This window comes from Triturus cristatus, chromosome 7 (assembly GCF_964204655.1).
Source record: "Triturus cristatus chromosome 7, aTriCri1.1, whole genome shotgun sequence".
Lineage (NCBI taxonomy): Eukaryota > Metazoa > Chordata > Amphibia > Caudata > Salamandridae > Triturus > Triturus cristatus.
In genome coordinates, this window is record NC_140590.1 from 1,659,254,959 (window position 1) to 1,659,278,056 (window position 23,098).

Genomic DNA, 23,098 nt, shown 5'->3' on the forward strand with positions numbered 1-23,098 from the left:
AAGTGCCTCTCCCCAAAGCTATATCTGGATTTCGCTCAAGTGCCTGCTGACTTTGGGGTTGCAGTGTGTGGTAGACACAGACCCCATCGCTCACTGGCTCTTTCCTGTACTATCAGCTGAGTTCAGTTAAGAAGCTGTGTGAGAATATAGCCCTGCTATGCCACAAACCTTACTGACTCCATATTTGGGGTAACCTATTTGAATCTTGGAAGTCCAGCCGAATATTTGTGCACAAAGCAGACGATGAAGAACTTACAGAACAGCAGCACGGTCTGCGCTTGTGCACAACGTGTGTCCGTGAGGAGGGAGTCGATGAACAGCAGAATGGCCTGGCCTGGCACCCCGCCCACAGTATTTTCCAGTCGTTGCCCCAAAGCTGTTGAAAACAGTACGTTAAATAGCTGTTCTATGCACATTTACGTCTAAAGTAATTACAAAAAGGCGCCTCAAAGGATAAATAAAACCGAAAAAGGAATATATGAAAAAATATAGTGGTTTCCTGTATAAACTACTACTAAACATATCTAGTGCTTGTCGAAGCCTCCCCGTGACCTTCTGTGCCACATTTTCTGTAACTTTATACAAAAGTGTGCTTCGGGGTAAACCTGTATCACTTCCAGTTGTAGCAATTAGTGTAAATAATTCGCATAATGTGATTTTCTAGCTAATCAAAGAAATGATTACTTCCGATATAAGTGGTTGGCGCGAGGTGTCTTTACAGTGAATTTGAGTGAGAGTGTGTTCACAAGTTTGATGTTAGTTCTGGATCCAGATAGCCCTGGGTCAAAAACATATAGCTTGCATTGAAAGTGAACTGAACATGGAGACAATTCCGTGTCAGGCACTGGCCCATTAGGAACCACGCTCATCTACCAGTAAATAACACTTTCCTCATCCACGCTGACCCATACTACTAGGTAATGTATACATGCAGTACTGACTGAATTAGTACATCGGTATGGCGCTCTGTAAATTATTATTTAAAATTAAGGAGCCCATTAAACCTGGCCTGGGAGGCCTCTGTCTGAATGTGCTAATGCAACTTAAGGACATTGGAGTTTAAAATCAAATGAATTATAAAAAGCCACAAAAGGCAAAAATTATGTCTGCTGACTCCATAAGACATCCAGAAGCTTGACTGTATGTGTCACTCAAACAAGCAATGTCTACGGAAAGTGGTCTCCAAATTGTATGAAAAACACATTTTTAAATTCGTGCCTAGAAGGCCTTGTGCACATTGCATCTCGGACTCCCTGGTAGGAAGCAGTAATGATGCATGGGTGGGAAGATGCAGGCCCCTTTCGAAGTGCCTGCTGCTGTGGCTGTCATTCAAGAATGTACACATCCCTTGTTTTTGGTCAAGGCTGGCACGTGTCCTATAAATACATTCTTTAGGTCTACGAACTCGTTGTTGATTGTATAGGGGGAAATGAGGTCTACAAATGAGATCAGTTAAACGGAGACAGCACAACCGATATCTACTTCCCTTTTGCTTCTTACTACGGAAGCGCCCAGTTATGAACATCCTTCCTGTTATTACTCGTGCAAGCAGTTTCTAAGTCAAAAAAGAGATCAAAAACAATACAAGCTGAAGGTGTGTAAAAAACGGACACATTTTTGTGCTATTCCTGGCTGTTCCAGACGTGTCCTGTATTGAAAAACGAAACTTGTTTTCCTGATTTGACACATACTGAAATCATGTGTAAGCATACACACAGTTATGGAAAGCCCTTGGTTTACGGTAGAAAAGCAGCAGCAATGGTTGTGAAGTGATCCATGTAAGGAAGAGCCCACCTGGACTCTTGGGAATGAGGGGACCACATTAAAGAGATGTGAACTTCTCAAGCACGGAGGTGGCGAACAACTGTAACAGTTTACAGTAATGTGACCCACAAAGCACGGGGCGTGGGGATGTCAAATGGCACAATCTGTGTCGCTCTTGACCGGTGAGGGGGATTCATCTGACGTATCCGAGCTGCTCCGAGGGGTTTCTTCTGGTGGTGGTTTGTAAAAAATACAGGCTAGGAGAAAGAACAACGATCCCATAACCTGCAGAAAGGAACGAGAAAAAAATACGACAATTTTGAATGATACGTAATGGCTCACCCAAAATATAAAAACAAAGAACTCAAAACAATAGCAGAGATTTTAGGTTGGTAAAAGAAGGGAGACTGGAGAATCTTTATAAAGGTTCAAAAACTCTTAAGTGGCTCCTCAAGTACACGTTATAGGAAATGACATGACATAAAGTAGAAATGGAAGATTTCCTCAGTCCTATCCTGTCAACAAATATGCCATTTCCTGACATTCGTTTGGGAATATACCCAAAAGAGGGGTACACTGGGCTTTTATACAGGTCCAGCATACATGCCCAAAAGTAATCCAAGAACATGAGTATGCAGTTTCTCACAGGCAAGACAGAAAAGGGAAAGGTTGGCTAAGTGTGGGGCTGTGTTCACTAAGTGGTGGGAGGAAAAAGGGGAATGCCTCCTTGCGGAATAAGGGCCCTCACACACCCCGCCAGCTATGTGTCATGCTTCATCATAGGGCTTGCTCCTCGTCAGTTGGCGCTACAACACCTGACGGGCACCCTATGAGGGGCTCTTTGGCGGAGATTTTTTATTCCATGCCGATTGGTGCAGTGGGTGTGAGGGAGCTATTGTGATGTCCTCGTCGACGTGGGAGAGCTAAGAAAAGATTTCCATGGAATGCTGGCACAAGGGGTAATTCAAAAGGTGAGGAATCCACAGGCATATGTATCCATCAGAAAGTTCTACTCCTGAGACCAGACATCAAACCCTATCCATGAGGCAGGATGACTGGCTGAATGAATAGATGTGATATTCCACAATGCTGAATTTTAAGATTCTGCTCTTTGCAGAAGTTGTTCAAATGATGTATTCTCAACACCTTCCGAAATACCATATGGCTGACCATGAATTTTAGATTATTTGACAGGACTATGTGAGGCATGGAAGTGGCTTTAAATGGCTACAATATTTGCTCTATATTGTGGCGATTACCTAAGGTAACTTGTTATTCCCAAATTAAGTTACATTACTTGTAAAAAATATAGTTTTTTTTAAACTAGATGCTTAGATCATCAGCTCCCCCGAAAATTACATAAATGAACAGATTTAATACTTCTATGCTGACAAGACATCAATTAGCAAAGTGTGTTCATAACCAATCTTTCCCCTCCCTATATCAGTACAATAATGTACTGCCTCTCTAGCCAGCTCTTCAAAAGTATACTGGTGCCAGGAACTCATTTGGAGATGTCAGACACTTGTAATTGTTGGTAAATTGAACTGAAGAATGGACAACAATTTTAGAGGTAAGTGATCCTACTTTTGTTGTCGAAGCAATGCTGCAGAGACTTAAGAAGGCTCTGGGACAAGCCATACATCTTAATCCGGGTCCTCAGCATACATTCAAATACAGACTGTTTAAGATATCCTGATTTGTTGCCTTCACTGCACAATAACAAAATGAGGACTCTGAATTGCTTATAAATGATGACACAGCGTTATAACTGTAAGCTGGACCTCTGATAAACTGTACATGGAGATTGTAATCATGACATTTGGCATTTACAAGCAAAAGGCACTCTCCGTAAAACTACCAACTGATGTCATAACAAGAGTGGCAAAGAGCCAAGACCTGTCCCTGCATCACTAAACATGTCCACATCTTTGATTAACGTTAAAAATAAACAGCCAGATATATGAAACATCCCAAGTAAAACATACAGACATTAGCAAATTATACTTCCTTAGTTAAATATGAGCATCTTGTACTCTGACTACAGACATCTAGGTTACCAGGCATGTGGCAGGATCCCTAAAGTCAGGGTGTAGATTCCTCAGAATTTTAAGCATGGGACATAAGTAAGATTGATAAGAAACGATAAAGAACCAGGGCAGATGATAGATTGAGCAATGAACCACTACCACACTGTTACCGTGGGACTCTCACCATGCGGACGGGGAAGATGCAAGCATGTGAATCTATAAAATATATAAGGCTGGACAAAATAGGCCCCCTCAGTAAATAAAGACAGGAAATATTAATAATACTACCAATGACCTAACCCCCGGTAGTTCACCTCCGATAGTAAAGATAAACTGCATTCACCTTCCCCCTTTTTCAGAACAGAATGGGCTACAGACAGCATTGGGGGTCCTAAAGATTTTTACCTGCTTCCAGGAATTCAGAGTTGGTGTGGGCTGTGTCAATCATGTGTCAACACTAGGTTAGGCATCGACGGTGAGTCTGTGTAAGCACAGAATAATCAGGGTACTTAAATGAGGCCACACTTTGCTGCTGATCCCTCATGGCGGGGTTCATCGGCTACACCCGAGGGGCAGGGCAATTTGACGAGGGGACGGGAAAGAAAAAGCTAACACCCAGGTCCCGCAGCCACAGTCTAATGGGACGCACTCTGATTATAAAGTCAAAAGATCCCCATTCCCGGGCATCATGACCACCCTCAACTCTTCCTTTATGCGTGTAGTCCAAACAAGGAGGCACCCCCGAAAATGCTTCAAAAGCCTCCCGAGCAATGGAGGCCTTACTTTCAGTGATGAACGAAGCCACCCTTCGTGACGGGAACCAATGCTCTTTTTGCACCATGGTACGATCTTAAAACTCCACAGCCCCCCCATAATGCAGGAGTAAATAAGCCTAGAGGCATTGGTGTTGGGTGACCAGATGTCTCAGATATGCCCAGACAGTCCTGTTTTTTTTCGTTTTTCATCATCTGTCCCGCCAGATTTTCCAGGCTTTTTGGGAGGCCCCATCGAAATAGCCTTTTGAGCCCAGAGTTAGTCTATGTTCCATAGCAACTAGGAGTGTGTGTTGGCTCCATCGGTGAGGATTGTCTTCCAGGCATTCTGCACCCTGCTGCAAAGTGAAATTGTAGTGCTACTCCCATTTTTGTGAAATGTCCGATTTTATTGGGCTTAAACATTTTGGTCACCCTACCTCAGCATAATAACTAGCTTGAAACTCCGGTAGAGGGCTCACTGAGCCTTTCAGGGTGGGGTGTGGCCTGAGCGAGAGGGTGGTGCCAGGGATGGACACCTCCAAGTCTCTATCCCTGATTCAGATGGGTCGCAGGGCACTGGATGCACCCATTTCCAGGTTCTACCCTCTTCCATGCATAGACCGCTCACATTGCTCCAACCTTGCAGGCACCATTCAGGAAACAGTTGGACGTAACTGCCGACCCCACAGGGGCAGTATAGGGGAGGGGAAAGAACCACTGAGCACCCTCGGACCTTCTCCTCGCGGGGGAAGGGAAACAATGAATGGTATGGCTCAAAGAAAACACCCAAAACTAAAACCGCCGAAAATCAGCCTAAAAGGAAGATTCCAGATAAAAGGCAGGGCCGACATCAGCAAAACTAGGTATCTGCGCCAACCAGGGAGAGCCACATTACACACCATGTGCTGGGAGTAGGGAGATGCACAGGCTTAAGAAGGTGTCCAGGGAGCACGTGCCAAGCACCAGCAGCACCAAATGACAACGCGCCCCCTCTTCTTACATTTGCATGCACCTATACCGGTAATAAACTACACACGACATTGAAAGAACTACTGGGGTGGGGTGCAGGAGGAGTATTATCAAAACTAGGTGGCCCCCAGTAGGGAAATTGCCTTGGGAAGGGGCCGCACAGCATCCATGCTCTTGGGCATGCACTGGGCGAAGCGCCCTTGGCAAGACTAGCGTCACCCATAGGACTCCTACTAAAAGCCACCGTTCTGTCCCTCCCCGTACTCATGAGACCACCTCAGAAACATACCTAACACCGATCTGATCACTCAGAATAGAAATGTCGAAGGTCCGAAGACCACCCAAGCAGGAGTTGGAGAGGGGGGGGGGGAGGGAGGGAATCAACGACTTATAAAAATAAGATCTGTCTAGAGAATAATAATCATCCTCACTCCTTAAATCACTAGAAGACGTTTCTAACAGGGGTTGCCTTCCGATACCACACTAGATTGCGACTAGTACGCTAACAGGATCACACCCCATGTAAAATACAGGTCCTCCAAAACCATTAATAATGGAGCATACTGAGCATAATGGACTAACTGAATTAACAAAACACAAAACAAGAACCCAGCTATAAATAGGATACACCTACTAGCCAGGTATTTTTAAGATACACTAAAGCACAAAATCCCCCCACTCCTATTTCTCAATACCATCTCTCTTATCATTGTATAGTCACCTAAGTGCTCCCATGTAGTCTGTAGGTTGCAGCACGCCCCCGCTCTGTAGCAGAACGGGATGGAACCGATGATGAAGCATTCCACCAAGGGGTAACCCTGGTGGGTGAGGGGTTTACAACTCTGTTTTCTCCAATGAAGGGTTAGTCTTCTCTGCATAGCTGGGTTCTTGCTTTGTGTTTTGAATCTGATTAGCCACCATTTTTGAAGGGACGAATAACCAAGAAACAGGTACAGACGACACCAACTGGGATTGAAGGACTAGGCAATTTCTAAGACCCAGCGGTGCCAGGGGACAACACCCGAAACCTTCGGGTTCACCTGTTTTGGCGTACTTAACAAACAGAGACACGGGACTCTTCCTCTGGCGTCAAAAGATCGTCTTTAATGACTGCAGTCAGGAACAGAAGTCACAGAAGTATCATACAAGATAGATTCTAAGGAGACTGCTCGACTTGTACAAAGCAGGTCGCTCCTTAAATACTGAATATTCTGCTTCGGGCAAACATTCCTGCAGACTTACAATAATTCCCGTTTCTGTATTCCAGACAATAAGATCTCACAATATCACATTCCCATCTCCAGGTGTCCGGCCTTCAATCACATGTTTCTGACATCCCTCTATTGAAAGGCCGGACCGCCCCATAATAAAATTGGTCACCTCCTCATCATAAAAGGCTAAAGGGAAATGCAGGGACAGATGCAGAAAATAGAAGAGTCAGATAAGACATATTCGTAGGCTAATAAAAGAAGCCTGGTCTATTGTGTCAGGGTCAGTAGCTTTTGCTCAGGCAGGACAGGACAGAAAACCAGTACGGCAGGGTCCGCCTCAGGCGACAGGGTCAGCTTTCGCCAAGTCATGCAGAAGTTGGCAGAACGCGCACTAGGGACTACGTGCCCTCGAGGTTACCTAATCAGGGTCATTGTTTGGACATCGCACATTCACTGACTATGTGAGGGCAATGATACAAAATGGACGTCGTGCACGAAATGGAACTCGTAGGTTTGAACACAAGAATCAGCAATACATGACGAATCCTTCAGTGCAGCGTTGCGAAAACGCTCACTTTATATTAGACTCTTCATTTGCAATTTGCTAATACCAGGATCGTCACGGTACCATTAGCTCAGAAACATGAGTTCAGTTTTGACGGAACCTCAGACCCTCCTTTTGCCCTTACATAGGCAAGCACTAATCGATATCTGAGTCTATACCTATTTTCATCAAATCACTGAGATGTTGCTGAAGCATCATCCTTTCCATCAATACCTCTCTAGTAACAGGTGGCCTTCTTATACACGTTGTGGCACAAAGGCCACATAAGGCAGGACCACACTGGACACAGAGACAGCACGAAAACAGGAGAGCTAAAGCAGCCCAAATGACCATCAGAATCTTCCATCCCCACGCAAATAATAGGTTCCAAAACCATCCAGTTAGCGACCACTCCCCTTCATCCATATGTATAGAATCAGAGATCTTATGCAACTTGGAAATGGCCTCATAAACTGTCGGAGCACTATCCGGAATGAATACACAGCAACTCGATCGGATCACTTTACACACTCCACCTCGATCTGCAAGTACCACATCTAGAACCATACGATTCTGCAACGTCATAAGGCGATCCGCTTGAAGCTCAGCCGTCAAGTTACCAAGGGCACCAGCCGTTACATTAACAGTGGATTCAACTACACGAGTCAGTTGTCTCAGGTTCCTACTATTAACCATAGGTCCCCAAAACGGCAGGAAACCCTTGAGGAAGTCTCCCACTTCCTGACCAGCAGTGTCTTCCTGACTAACAACGCCCCTCACAATTCTGGCCTTGTGATAATCAGAGGCAGCCGTAAATGTCGGCGTCAGTAAGTTAGCAACATAACATGTTCCCGAAAAATCTGGGGGCAACCATGTGTATGCTCGGTCATAACAGACAAAGTATGTACCCTTGGCAGCCAAAAACGCAGGAGAAGACTGTGATGGAAAAACGTACGTTTCAGTACAGTCACTCTTCCCTAGCTGAGCTCTCGTATTCTGACCATTGCCTTGCAAACAAAAACGACCTAAGTGTGGTACAACCCAAATCAGAGACGAGCTCTTGCGCTGTTTCTCACCCAGACTAATGCTATACCCAGTTGCATTCCAACCCACATAAGCTCGCAACTCATCCTTAGGGATGGATGAATATGCATCGATATCTCTACTCATATCGGCAACTTCTCTGACCAAGGCTTTATTGCTAGAGCTATATCTTGTGGAGCGCGGTGGTCGCGGGGGATAGGTCTCAAGCGCAAAGAGGAACATAGTCTGGAATGCCCACGACGACCCATTATAGCTAAAAGGCAGAACTAGATACGGGATACCCTTATCGACGGTATGCGGCATTAAACCACACACCCAGCAATTGGTCATATTCATAACTAGTTGGTGTTGGTGCAGGAGTTGAATAAATGAATTGTTCACAAACTCAGAACGTCTAGCTTGTTCGTGTTCAGGTAAAGGGTGGAAAGAGTGCGAAGAAGCAGTCGTGACAGAAAAGGAAACGTGAGGAGGCACCGTAGACATAGCAGGTACAAAAATTAACTGGGCACCAAAGACAATTCCACCCATCAGAGTTACCAATACAAATAAAAACATTAGGGCACCCTGGATCAGGAAACATTTGTTGTGCAATATTTCATGCAATTTCACTTTACGCTCAATCACAGTATTAACACCTAGCAGCGCAGGAAGCTCCATCCTCTAATCGAGCCGTCCGTGGCGGTTGGTTTGCACCTGTTCGGAAATGCGTCCGTTAGCCTTGGGAGTTCCCAAAGACCAACCGGGGGAACCGACCTAGCGTCTGGTAACCTGCAAATCAAAACTAGGCACACGTCACGGCCATACGGCGAACCCGGATGGCCGTTTCAAAAACACGCACACAGCAAACTTCCTGGCTGAGGAGAATACAATTGTCCAAAGACGAGTTGTCAGGGCGGAGGGGGCAAAGGAAAACAAGAAAGGGTATTCACTTTATTAGTCCTTGGAATGGGAGCGTAAAGAGTAACAATGTCTTCCAGGTTGTGTCTGTTCTTCGAACAAGGGACCAGATGGCGAAACAGTGTTCAATTGTTCAGGTGAATGTTTGAACGGAGTAATGTTCGAATTCAGGGGCGAAGGCACAGTTCCAGGTGAAGCAGCAGTGTTCTTCAGTTTAGCAGACTCAAGACCTTTAAATTGTGCATCGCTGAACGGGACAAGCCTAGGAACACACTCTGGTGCCGATTACGATCCGGCAAAAAAATTCCCCGTACGACTCGTATCCGGTCTTTTTACCGTACGAATCGTACAAGTGCCGTACAAACTGCCAATCACGATTCGCATGGTAAAAAGTCCATACGAACCGCATTGGGAATTATTCCCCACACGTCCTCGGGTCGGAAAATGTGTCCGACACATCCTCGGACGATTTACCGTACAAATGTGAAAAGTGAAGTCCGACCGCGGAATCACGATCCATCCCGTGCGTCCGATGTTACAACCGTATGGAAAAAACACCGTCCGCACCGAACACCCATAGCAACCATGGAGACATGTGCCCGCATACGCGCCGACCCCCCCCAGCCCCCGTATGTACGCGCCGACCCCCCCCAGCCCCCGTATGTACGCGCCGACCCCCCCAGCCCCCGTATGTACGCGCCGACCCCCCCCAGCCCCCGTATGTATGCGCCGACCCCCCCAGCCCCCGTATGTACGCGCCGACCCCCCCCAGCCCCCGTATGTACGCGCCGACCCCCCCCAGCCCCCGTATGTATGCGCCGACCCCCCCCCGGCCCTCGTACGTACGCGCCGACCCCCCCCAGCCCACGTACGTACGTGTCGACCCCCCCGTGTATGTACACCCGTGTACGTGTCGTACCCCCGTGTATGTACACCCGTGTACGTGTCGTACCCCCCGTGTATGTACACCCGTGTACGTGTCGTACCCCGTGTATGTACACCCGTGTACGTGTCGTACCCCCGTGTATGTACACCCGTGTACGTTCGAGTCGTACCCCCACCCGTGTATGTACACCCGTGTACATGTCGTACCCCCGTGTATGTACACCCGTGTACGTGTCGTACCCCCGTGTATGTACACCCGTGTACGTGTCGTACCCCCCGTGTATGTACACCCGTGTACGTGTCGAACCCCCGTGTATGTACACCCGTTTACGTGTCGTACCCCCGTGTATGTACACCCGTGTACGTTCGAGTCGTACCCCCACCCGTGTATGTACACCCATGTACGTGTCGTACCCCTGTGTATGTACACCCGTGCACGTGTCGTACCCCCCGTGTATGTACACCCATGTACGTGTCGTACCCCCGTGTATGTACACCCGCTACGTGTCGTACCCCCGTGTATGTACACCCGTGTACGTGTCGTACCCCCCGTGTATGTACACCCATGTACGTTCGAGTCGTACCCCCACCCGTGTATGTACACCCGTGTACGTGTCATACCCCCGTGTATGTACACCCGTGTACATGTCGTACCCCCCGTGTATGTACACCCGTGTACGTTCGAGTCGTACCCCCACCTGTGTATGTACGGTGCGTACCCCCTACGCGCTGGGGGTACGCACCGTACATACATGGGTGGGGGTACGACTCGAACATACACGGGTGTACATACACGGGGGGTACGACACGTACACGGGTGTACATACACGGGGGTACGACACGTACACGGGTGTACATACACGGGGGGTACGACACGTAAACGGGTGTACATACACGGGGGGGTCGTCACGTACACGGGTGTACATACACGGGGGGGTCGACACGTATGTACGGGGGCTGGGGGGGGTCGGCGCGTACGTACAGGGGCTGGGGGGGGTCGGCGCGTACATACGGGGGCTGGGGGGGTCGGCGCGTACATACGGGGGCTGGGGGGGGTCGGCGCGTACATACGGGGGCTGGGGGGGGTCGGCACGTACGTACGGGGGCTGGGGGGGGGGTACGGCGCGTACCGGGCCACCTACTCTGGTCGTTTCGCGCCGTACTTCGCTTTTCCGGCACTTTTTGAGTGCCGTGAAAATATCGCCGTCCGGACTGCTGTCGGTTCGAATCGTACTTCCTGGGTCGTGAAACGCTGCCTGAAAGCGTCCCGACGTCACGTCGCAGCATTCCCGGATCACATTCGTACGTATATTTTCGTCGGTCGGTGTTTTTTACGATTCGTACGGAAATGGTGTTTCCGTGCGAATCGTAATTCCATGTTTGTAAAGTTTTCCGACCGGGTACGAGTCGGACGGAGAAAACTCTCCGACCGACGGTTCGTACCCGGTTTTTACCGGATCCTAATCGGCACCTCTGTCTCAGAATTGCCAATTCCCTGTCTAATCCATTTGTCATACGGTAAAGGAAGCGGTACACGTTTCGTATGGGCAGCGTGTACCCAATGCTTTCTTCCAGCCAATCGAACAGCAGTTCGTGTTGACAACAGGACCTGGAACGGTCCGATATATCTTGGCTCCATGTTTCTTGATTTCCCAAAGTTCTTTACGACCACGAAATCGCCAGGCTGTAACTTGTGTCCTGGTCCTTCTGTTGGTTTTGGTAGAGCCTCAAAAACCTGTTGATGAATGGCACTTAGTTTAGCAGTCAAGTCATAAAGGTAATCGATCAACATGGGATATTCGAGCTGGGTGAATTCCTTAGGCCTAGGGACTCCCCAAACGTTCGCAGGACGACCAAACACAATTTCATACGGGCTAAGCCCTATTCGAGAGTGAACAGTCACCCTAGTGGATAGAGGAGCCAAAGGCAATGCATCTGGCCATGACAATCCAGTAGTCGTTTGGATCTTGGCTAACTTCAATTTCAGGGTCCCGTTATAACCCTCAACAAGACCTGCGGACTGTGGGTGATTTGCACTATGGAACTTCTGTCTAATCCCCAAACCCACACACACGCTCTTCATAACCTTTCCCACAAACTCACTTCCATTATCCGACCATACAATCCGTGGCATGCCAAACCTAGGGAAAAACTCTTTGAGAAGGACTTTGGCTGTGGACAGGGCTGTATTATCCTTCAAGGGGTAGGCTTCAATCCATCGTGAAAATGCACAAACTACAACAAGGACATACTTAAGGTTGTTACACCTTTCCATATGAATGAAGTCTAATTGGATAACCTCAAAGGGACAAGTCGGGGGAGCAAAATGACCAGCTGGAGTTGGAGTTCCCTTGCCAGGATTATGCATCAGGCACACCATGCAATTCTTAACCACCCTCTCCGCACACTTAGAAATTCCATCATTCTTCCATACCGGGGCCAACAACTTGCAAATTCCTTTTGCACTAATGTGTGCCATTCCATGTGCCATTGTAACTACTGCAAGCACATATGCATCAGGTAACATCCATCTTTGATGTTCAGACATATCGATCCAACAACCAGTCGAATCCAATTTACCCGTACTGTCTTTCCACACATTCTTCTCACTCTCAGTAGCCTCATTCTGAATTGACTTCACACTCTCAATCGTGTCTTCACACATTCCAGCATCCGTAACCCATCTTGCAGAACTTGCAACATACATTCGACTCGTCATGTTCTTTGCCGTCTTTTTCGCGATCTCATCTGCAAATGCATTACCACGTCCAACATCATCCGTGACCTTCCGATGAGCACTACACTTCACAATCGCAACTTGCTTTGGCAAAGTAAGTGATTCCAGAAGCTCATTCACCAATTGTCCATGCTGTATTTTTGTCCCGTGGGACGTCAAAAATCCTCTCTCTCTCCATAACCGTCCAAAACTATGTGCAACACCAAACGCATACTGGCTATCGGTAAACACGTTCACTCTCTTTCCCTCGGCCAAAACGCACGCTCTCGTCAGCGCAATTAACTCTGCAGCTTGTGCAGAATTCTGACTTACTCTCGCAGTCTCAACAATCGTACTCAATGTCGTCACAGCATAAGCGGCAGTCACATCACCATTCGACAACTTAAAGCACGAACCATCCACATACAAAGTACCATCCGGATCTGACAACGGGGTATCTTTCAAATCGATCCGACCCTTCGTTTCTTCTTCAGTTCGCAAACAACAATCATGTGATTCTGAATCACTCGACTCTACAGTAGTCGGCAACAATGTGGCTGGATTCAACACACTACATCTCTTAATCTGAATGTGACTTGCCAAGAGTGTCAGCTCGTAGCCTGACAACCTAGCACTCGTGAGATGTTGAGTTTTCGTTCTGTTCAATAAAGTATCCACTGCATGTGGAACCATTACCACTAACATATTATTCATGACCAGACCAGCAGACTGTCGAATAGACAAAGCAGCTGCCGCTGTCGCTCTAAGACAACTCGGCAATGCTCTTGCTACTTGATCTAAGGTTGAAGAAAAATACGCACACGGACGCTGTTTATCACCAAATTGTTGCGTCAACTCGCTCAACGCGCAACCCTCTTGTTCATGAATGTATAGTGTAAATGGTTTATTGTAGTCGGGGGTACCCAACACAGGAGCTGAACACAACGCATCGCGTAGCTCAGAAAACTCTTCTGGCAGTCATCGGACCATGGCAGAGGATTCGAAACATCTTTGCACGTGAGCGCTAACAAAGGCTTTGCTAACAACGAAAAATTCGGGATCCATTGTCTGCAGTATGATGTGATACCCAAAAAGGCACGTACTTCTCTTTGAGTGTTTGGCACAGTCATTTGAGCAATTGCTCTAATTCGTTCTGGGGTCAATCTTCTTCCCTCCTTTGACAAGAGATGACCTAAATAGGTTACCTCTTGGCAACAATATTGCAGCTTAGAAGGTGACACCTTGTGATGTAAATCGGACAAATGCTGTAGCAAAGAAATCGTAGCTGCTTTGCAAGTTGTTTTGTCATCAGCAGCCACTAAAAGATCATCTACGCACTGGATCAAAGCAGCCCCGATAGGCAATACAAAGGTATCAAGCTGGCTTTTCAGAGCCTGACTATATATCGAAGGACTTTCACAATAACCTTGAGGTGCGCGCTTGAATCTGAAGCTACGACCACCCAAGGAGAAACCAAAAATGTCCCTACTCTCTTCTGCTATCGGGATGCTAAAGAAGGCATTCTTCAAGTCAAACACCGAAAACCAGGTAGCTGAAGCAGGAATCAATGTCAATAAAGCTGTGATATCGGGAACCACAGGAAACTGCGGAACCACAATCTTGTTCACTTCTCTAAGATCAATTACGAAACGATACACAGGAGGTTGGGAAGAATCGGTACGTTTCAAAATCGGCAAAGCAGGACTATTACACACGTTACCTCGTGTTTCTTCGATCACACCCTTCTGGATCAAATCATGCATGATTGCTAAGAGTGCTCGTTCACCATCGCTCGAAATTCGATACTGCGGAATTTGCGGTAACCTAACATTCGGTCTGAGCTGAACAACATATGGGGGAATTTCCAGAAGACCCACATCATTAGGACCCGTAGCCCAAAGAGATTCGGGGAGCGAACGCAATTCTTGTGGAAGCCTATCTGTCGCCACATACATAGGAGAGATCACTTTCCTGCCCAATGTAAGTTGTACTCCCGATGGGGAACAATGCAATGTCGCATACAATCGTTTCAACAGGTCCAAACCCAGCAAGTTCTCACCACAACCAGTAGTCAAAATCAACGGTGCTTCTAACTTACATGGTCCAATTGAAAGGGACAAAGGACTAGAGACTGGATTACGAACAGGGGCGCCAGAGAATCCTACTGAGACATTAGTTAAGCCAGACAAGGGTGCGCCAGGGAGTTTAGAATGTATGATTGAACTTTTTGCCGCACCAGTATCCAACAGAAAAGGCTCAACCACACTTGATAAAGCTACTGAAACGTAAGGCCCACTCTGATCAACTGGAACTGACACTACTCCCTCTCTTTGTCCATGGCTATCCTAGCAATCATTATACGCAGTACTCTCGCCCTCGACATAGTAATCATCTACATGGTACTGTGGAGATCTATCAGATTGCACCTTCGATTGGTCAAAACAATTAAGAGAACTTTGTGACGGAAGAGAACGCTCATTCTGAGAAGGCGTGACACCACGTCCTCTACCTCTAGAGACTTGTTGAAAACCACGACCTCTCTGAACTGGCACACCATTCATACGCTGTCGCAAAGCAGGGCACTCGTTCTTATAATGACCCTCTTCCTTGCAGTATGCACATTGATTCAATCCTAACAAGGGCCTAGAAGCGAGATGCTCCGGTCTCAGTTGTACTCTTGGAAACGGTATCTGTTGCTGAAATTGCGTACGTTGCTGCAAATCGTTCTGATTCGAGCGAGGCGGATACGCCTGCTGCAACAACACCTTAGTCTTTAGGTCCTTCGTTTTCCTCTCTACATGTTCTTTTTCTTCCTTATCTCTGTTCTCGTAATATTGGGCTGTGGCTAGAATCTGAGCCGTCGAAGAGACAGCCCAAGCACTTTCTGAGTCTTTCAATTTGTTGCACAAGTCAGGCAGCAAATTAAACACGCACTTATCAACAAATAGTCTCTGGCCTCCCTCTGAACTCATATCTTGACCGCTGTGGTCCACAAAAGTCTCCTCAAATCGCGTGAAAAAGTCGGACACACTTTCATCCTTCTTCTGCTTACAAGCCGACAATTTATCCCAGTTTACTCTCAACGCTGGCATCAGCGTCTTCATTAGATTAACTATCCTATTTGGTAACTCCGCTACCAGGGTTTTCAGGCTCTGCACCTCCTACTTGGAGAGCATCCGCAGCTAAAATAGCAGTCCAGGTACCACCTAACTCGTTCGGATGATCCTCATGGCGGATTTTTGCCCATATCGGTTGTGGCACTATTTTGCCAAACAACATCTCAATATCTGCAATGTTCATAATACAGGCGTCCACTGTCTGGGACAATTCCTTATAGTAACCCGCGGTATTCTTACGTGGGTCTGGCAAAGTCTGTTTTAATGCTAATACTTCAGACCTTTTCCATGGGACATGTATCCAAACTCTCTGAAAATGTGCCGGAGCGGCCGCAATACCTCTCCCTGCATCAGCCTGTACTGCATCACGCCATACTGGCGGAACCTCTCTCATAGGATACTGTCCTAACGTCTTCGTTGCCGAGGAATCATTCGCAAACAAAACTCTAGACGGTAATACAGACCTATAGGCAAGAAGCCGTTCCAACGCATGTCTAGCATCAGAGCCCACAATCATACCTTTCGCAAATTGACTCTGGAGTTCGAGCATTTCAGCAGGGGCTGAGTCCAATTCGTCGTTGTCCCATTCGAATCGCAACAACTTACACATCTCCTCAAACACATATCTCTGAGTCGGTTCATTCCACTGAGAAAATGTATCGTAAACTATACGACAACTATACCTATCGGGTTTCAAAATCCACCTATGAGCCATCGAATCTAATAATGCTCGTTCCCCAGACTCAGGGAGCTGGCTACGTCTCTGCATAGAGTCAGAAACGACGGGCGCAATTAGCGACCCAAAAAGAGGAGTCAGAAAACTAGGGACGGTGTCGGTTACTTGCCGACGAGCGGAAGGTGAAGCAGACATAAGAGCAGGAGAGACAGCATTCAGCGAAAGCGAAGGAGCAAAAGGGGTAACAGAAACAGGTGTTACAGGCGTAGTAAGGTGAGGTGTAGCAGTTAAAGACGAAAAAGGCAACCCAGGAACAGGGGGTGCCGGAGGAACATAACCCTGCTGAGGAACAGGTGGTGGGGGAGGAACTACCACAGGCTGACCAGCAGCCGGTTGTACAGCAGGGGGAACCAAAAGGGCTGTAGCGTTTTGTACATAAGGAGGTGGCGACTTCAATAAATAAGACATCAGAGGATCCTTTTCGGGGTCCTCTTTCGGCTTATCAGGACATGATGGCAAAACAGGGTAGCACTTATCAATTGCCATGCTATGTTGTCTAGTGAAAATCTCGGTCGCTTTCTCTTCTTCATCTTCCTTAAACTGCCTAGCAGCTTGCATAATCGAGACACCTTTTTCTCGTTTATCCTTTTTAGCCTGTTTGATTTCTTTCTGCTTGGCTTCTTTGCGCCATAGACGAAAGGAGTCAAACATCGCCGGCCGGGCTTTCTTCTTAAATAACTTCGCCTCCAAATTATCCAAAATTGCAGTTTCAAAACTACCGTGTAGTGGCCATCTGAGAACACCATCTTTCCTCGTATAGCGGACCCATACCTCGTTATACGTGATAGGGCCCACACCATGCTTCGAATAGAGCTCATAAGTCGGAGTTCCAACCGGAGGTATCGGACAAGAGTCCTCCAATCGGGAATCCTTGTTGCAACATCCAAGACATGACAAGAAACCAAGACTGCGGTTAGGCATTTTTCGCTCACTAACCGAGTTTCAAACTTCAAGGGGCTATCTGTACCGATACACTCGTAAATGTACGAGACCCTCGGTTTTTGGGAACTGCAGCTACCAAATAATCCTAAGGACCAAACTAAACCAAATGCAATGGAACCATGCAAACCAAAACTAAGGACCAAAGAACTCGAGTTAAACCTAAGGACTGGGAGCGACCCACTTATACTTAACTGAAAGATCAATGACGTCACCAGAAGACCCGTCTATCGTCTCGTCGTACTAAGGACTACGCCAGGCTCCAAAACAGGTCGACAGTCAGGGCGCCAGTCCTTTGCAGCCGTCTGGAAGCGGGAACCTTCGCGGGGAAAGACCTTCGGACCACTTATGCGACATACATGGATCGATGAAGTGGGGTGCACCTCCCTCGGAAATTTCACACGAAGCTCATCACAATCTTCAGGCTAGGACCGGAACCGCTCGATGTCGCACCACGCTAGGGCGCCAACTGAAGGACTGGGCAATTTCTAAGACCCAGCGGTGCCAGGGGACAACACCCGAAACCTTCGGGTTCACCTGTTTTGGCGTACTTAACAAACAGAGACATGGGACTCTTCCTCTGGCGTCAAAAGATCGTCTTTAATGACTGCAGTCAGGAACAGAAGTCACAGAAGTATCATACAAGATAGATTCTAAGGAGACTGCTCGACTTGTACAAAGCAGGTCGCTCCTTAAATACTGAATATTCTGCTTCGGGCAAACATTCCTGCAGACTTACAATAATTCCCGTTTCTGTATTCCAGACAATAAGATCTCACAATATCACATTCCCATCTCCAGGTGTCCGGCCTTCAATCACATGTTTCTGACATCCCTCTATTGAAAGGCCGGACCGCCCCATAATAAAATTGGTCACCTCCTCATCATAAAAGGCTAAAGGGAAATTAAGGGACAGATGCAGAAAATAGAAGAGTCAGATAAGACATATTCGTAGGCTAATAAAAGAAGCCTGGTCTATTGTGTCAGGGTCAGTAGCTTTTGCTCAGGCAGGACAGGACAGAAAACCAGTACGGCAGGGTCCGCCTCAGGCGACAGGGTCAGCTTTCGCCAAGTCATGCAGAAGTTGGCAGAACGCGCACTAGGGACTACGTGCCCTCGAGGTTACCTAATCAGGGTCATTGTTCGGACATCGCACATTCACTGACTATGTGAGGGCAATGATACAAAATGGACGTCGTGCACGAAATGGAACCCGTAGGTTTGAACACAAGAATCAGCAATACATGACGAATCCTTCAGTGCAGCGTTGCGAAAACGCTCGCTTTATATTAGACTCATCATTTGCAATTTGCTAATACCAGGATCGTCACGGTACCATTAGCTCAGAAACATGAGTTCAGTTTTCACGGAACCTCAGGATGAACTGATCGAGTTAAAAAGAACTCGGATCAAGACCATGATACATGGCTTAATGATGACTGAGTACCTGAAAGTGAATTCAGCCCCTCGGTGTCTCATAGTATGCAATGAGCCATTCATCTTTCAACACGATAAGGCTTTCAAAAGGACTGGTCCCTGATTACTTGGCATTGTACGAGGGACGGGCTAGTCTTAATTATAAAAACAGCTGCTCAACTGTCACAAAAACTCAAAACAGAAGTTCATTCGATAGAAGTTCGCTTGAAGTCATACCAGTCCACATCCAGCCTCAAGAAAAGGCTGGACGAACTCAATCAAACAATGAATGACCTCGAAGTGACACTAAAACAGACCAAATTCCCAAAAATTGTAAAAGATGCCAGTAACTTTATACACAAACTGGTATACCCCTACATTAGGGACGTCTGCGCCGCATCAGGGAGGAACCTGGGATATAACACTGCCACTGACGGCTCAGACACAGGATTCAACAGCTAAGATTCAAGTTCAGGTATGACTGAGAATCACAGGGGCAGAAGGAACCATAGAAGGACCGCAGGTCAGGGATATGGACAAGGAAGGATCTGGGCATTATACAATGCCCCCCCCCCGGTATACAATTATATAATAATTGTATACTATGGCCCTCCACCTCCACAAATGCACCAACATCCACTAAAATACTGGGGACTACAACAAGGCCATTACCTGAATTACACACACAACCAACCAAGGCCTTTTCTAGAGAAATGCCAGGGACGCCTAAGGGGCAGAATGAAGAAGGGAATTCAAGTCCAATGGGCCCGACACCAGAACAGGCCAGAATGACCACAAGGAGCATGAACTCAGATGTGAACAACCAGGCAGGACCAAGCCACCGACCAGCCCAGTGCTGAATCTCACAGCAAAAGTATTTCAGCCCCACAGATGAGGGCACTAGAAAAAGGTTTGGGTTTCATCCCTACAGCCAGTTTGGATAAGTTTAAACTTAGCTGTAAAGTACATCAATTAATCAGGAAATACCAAACCGAAGGCCTTTTTCAAAGGTAAACCACAACAGGATGAACAGATAGGAGACACAGAGCTAAGAGTAAAATCCTCTTTCCCCCACCAACCTCCACTATCCCATTAGAGATTCTTGCATTCGAGAAGGCAGTTCTGAAGGATATCGGGGACATAACCCCTAGGACTATACGAGTCTTTCATAATACCACGAGAGAGGAATAGACAGCAATACAAGAACTGCATGGTTATTAAGCCAGCTGATAAAAGTAGAGCAACAGTCATCTAATCCACCAAAACCTACAGAAAGGAATGCCCAAGACTGTTGGAGGAACTACACACCATTGACCGCAGATTCAAAGTAGTTTCACACAATACAGATTACAAGTATGACTGAACAGGCCCTGGCACATGAGTGGATCACACGGAAGGATGGGGAATTTCTAAATAATAAGAACCCAGTCACCCCTTATTTTCATACTAGCCCCAAAATCCACACAACGTTGGAGAATCCACCCAGACGAACAAAAATGTCATGGATAGGTTAAATCCTGGAACCTCTTTCCAGGTTTGCGGACGCTTTCCTAAGACCTATTGTCCAAAAGACCGACACATACCTGAAGGACACAAAGGCAGTACTCAGTCTTCTAAGGGACAAACAATACAACCCAGACATACACATCCTTAGGGGTTTAGATATTGAAAGCCTTTACACAAGTCTCCCACGGGGAGAAACCCTGAACATAATCGAAGGAGTACTCTTTGAAGAAGAATAGGGTTTTCAGACACCCAGGAATGTGGTGATGGACTGCTGTAAGTGGGCTTTAACCCAGAATGTTTTCAGTTTCGAGGCCACATTATATATACAATGGCACGGGACCAGTATGGGAAGCACCTTTGCTCCAAGTGTAGCTGGTCTCTATGTGCACTATTTAGAAACACACAGAATCCTTGTACCCCATAACTCTTTTTTTAAACATAGAGTTATGGAAAAGATACATCAATGATGTATTGGTGATTTGTGAGGGAAACAAAGTTACAGCAACAAAATGTTTGACTTTGCGAATACACCCGATGAGTTCCTGAAATTCACCAGCACCATGAGTAAAAAATAATTGCTGTTCCTAGATCTAAACATAGTTGTGGACCACTACACATGAGAAGCCCACTGCTAAAAACGTCCTTCAACTGTATGACAGTTTCCATCCTAGACACCTAACAGAGAACTTGCAGTTCGGACAGTTGTTACGACTAGGGAGGAACTGTAGGCTAGGAAATACCCCAAAAAGATGGTGTCTTGTGCCAGGAAAAGGGCACAAAATAACAACAGGGAAGCCCTTATGGAGCCTCTGGTACAGATAGACAAGGAGGAAAGACCAATATGCGTCACCACTTTCAGTATAGCATCTAATTTAGTGACAAAATTTATCAACAAGCATTGGCGAATATTGAACACTGGATCCCTGTCAATACCACGCCCTATATTTTCCCACAAGAGGGAAAAGAGTCTTAAAGATATGTTGGTCCACACACCCCCTCGCAGCAAGCAGAACTTTACAGTGGGTTTACAGGGTACTATAGCACCAACAATGGGCTATTACCTGTGTGGCAACTGTAGTGTCTGCTACCTGACTAAACCAACAAAAACAGTGGTCTTTAACAATCAAATGACCTGGCAACTAAGGAATTTCACAAACTGTGATACACAAAGAGTGGTGTACCTGATAATGTGTCCCTGTAACCTACACTACATAGAGATGACAACCAGAACGATTAAAACCAGAATCTGCGAACACTGCAGCAATTTGAGAAGTGGCAGTACAACCACGAAAATGTAAACCCACGAAATAGAAAAGAAGCATACGGCGTGTCATTACCAATAGGTAATTCTTGAGCTCATAAATGACACAGTGAATTCAGAAACATGACAATTTGAAAGGGAATAACGCTGGGGTTTTTAACTCAAAACGTATTTAGAGGACCTAAATGATAACATTCCCTGGAGCCAATTCATCAGATAACACCGACTTAGCAATATACAACTATGCCCCACGTTTTGGAGGAACACTACATTTATGGTTTATCATAAACCTACAATTTATCCACACAGAGCAGAACAAGGATTCTGAACCGGCAATCACACCCTGTCCCATTTGGAAACATTTTTACACTCAGACCCATACTTAGTAAGGGTACTCATAAATTTTCACAGCCCTGCTGTGTTACAATGTAACTACAAAACACCCATACAGAGCATCACATGGTTGTTTTATGTATCTGAATCGGCAATCATACCCAGAGTGTCTTTCATTTCCCCGTTGCGGCACGTTTTATAATTATAATACAACTTTATACATTAAGGGGCCGATTCCGATCTTGGTCGGGAGGGCACCAAATCGGGTTCGGCCATAGCGGATCCGATTCCGATGCTTCTTTTCGGACTGATCCGTACACGGGTCTGGACGACGAAGTACGATGCGAAGATGCGCGAATTCTCCGACCGACTCGGTCCCGGCTCCGACCCGATCCGTCCGACTCGGTCGCACACAAACCGATGCGCGCAATGGAGACGACTCTCGACCAAACGAGTACGATGCTCGAATCGGACAGCTTGACTGAGTCGGAGCGTCCGGCTCGCAAAAGCTCCCGGAGTCAGACTTCGGGGGTCCGCGTCAGACCACCCGACACCCGCAGCCGTATGACTCGCACACAGGGGGAGACCCATGGGTCTCCCGCACACAGGCATGTATGGCGTGGATGGCACTGGTGCCCACCCACTGTAGGGGGCGCACTTGTTTGAGACGTACCCATTCAGTCAATGGGAGTGCATGTACGCGTCGTACAACTGGCTCCCATTGACTTCTATGGGAGTCCGACCGAACCGAGTCCAACAGCATACGTGAGCATCGTACTCGGTTCACTGTAGTGGTCCGGCTCGGTCGGAAAACACTCCGGATCCGATTCGGTGCTTTCCGACTTGGATCGGAATCAGCACCATAGTATCGATTTTTTTCATCACATCTACGAATATTATCTCTTCTGTGGTTACAGATATGTCTAGGTATTCATGATCAGACCAAATCATACATATAATTAAAAGAAATATAGTT

General features: G+C 46.8%; 1 protein-coding gene across 1 annotated transcript in view; it reads right to left on the bottom strand.

The window, feature by feature from the left end:
• Positions 1 to 281: 281 nt before the first annotated feature.
• The window catches only part of LOC146812650 (solute carrier organic anion transporter family member 4A1-like), a 542,408-nt gene continuing 519,591 nt past the window's right edge, over positions 282 to 23,098 (bottom strand). Inside the window, exon 12 of the mRNA XM_085619748.1 lies at positions 282 to 2,049. Within this exon, the coding sequence (XP_085475874.1) occupies positions 1,915 to 2,049 (135 nt within the window). The 3' untranslated portion in view covers positions 282 to 1,914. The remainder of the gene's footprint in view (positions 2,050 to 23,098) is intronic.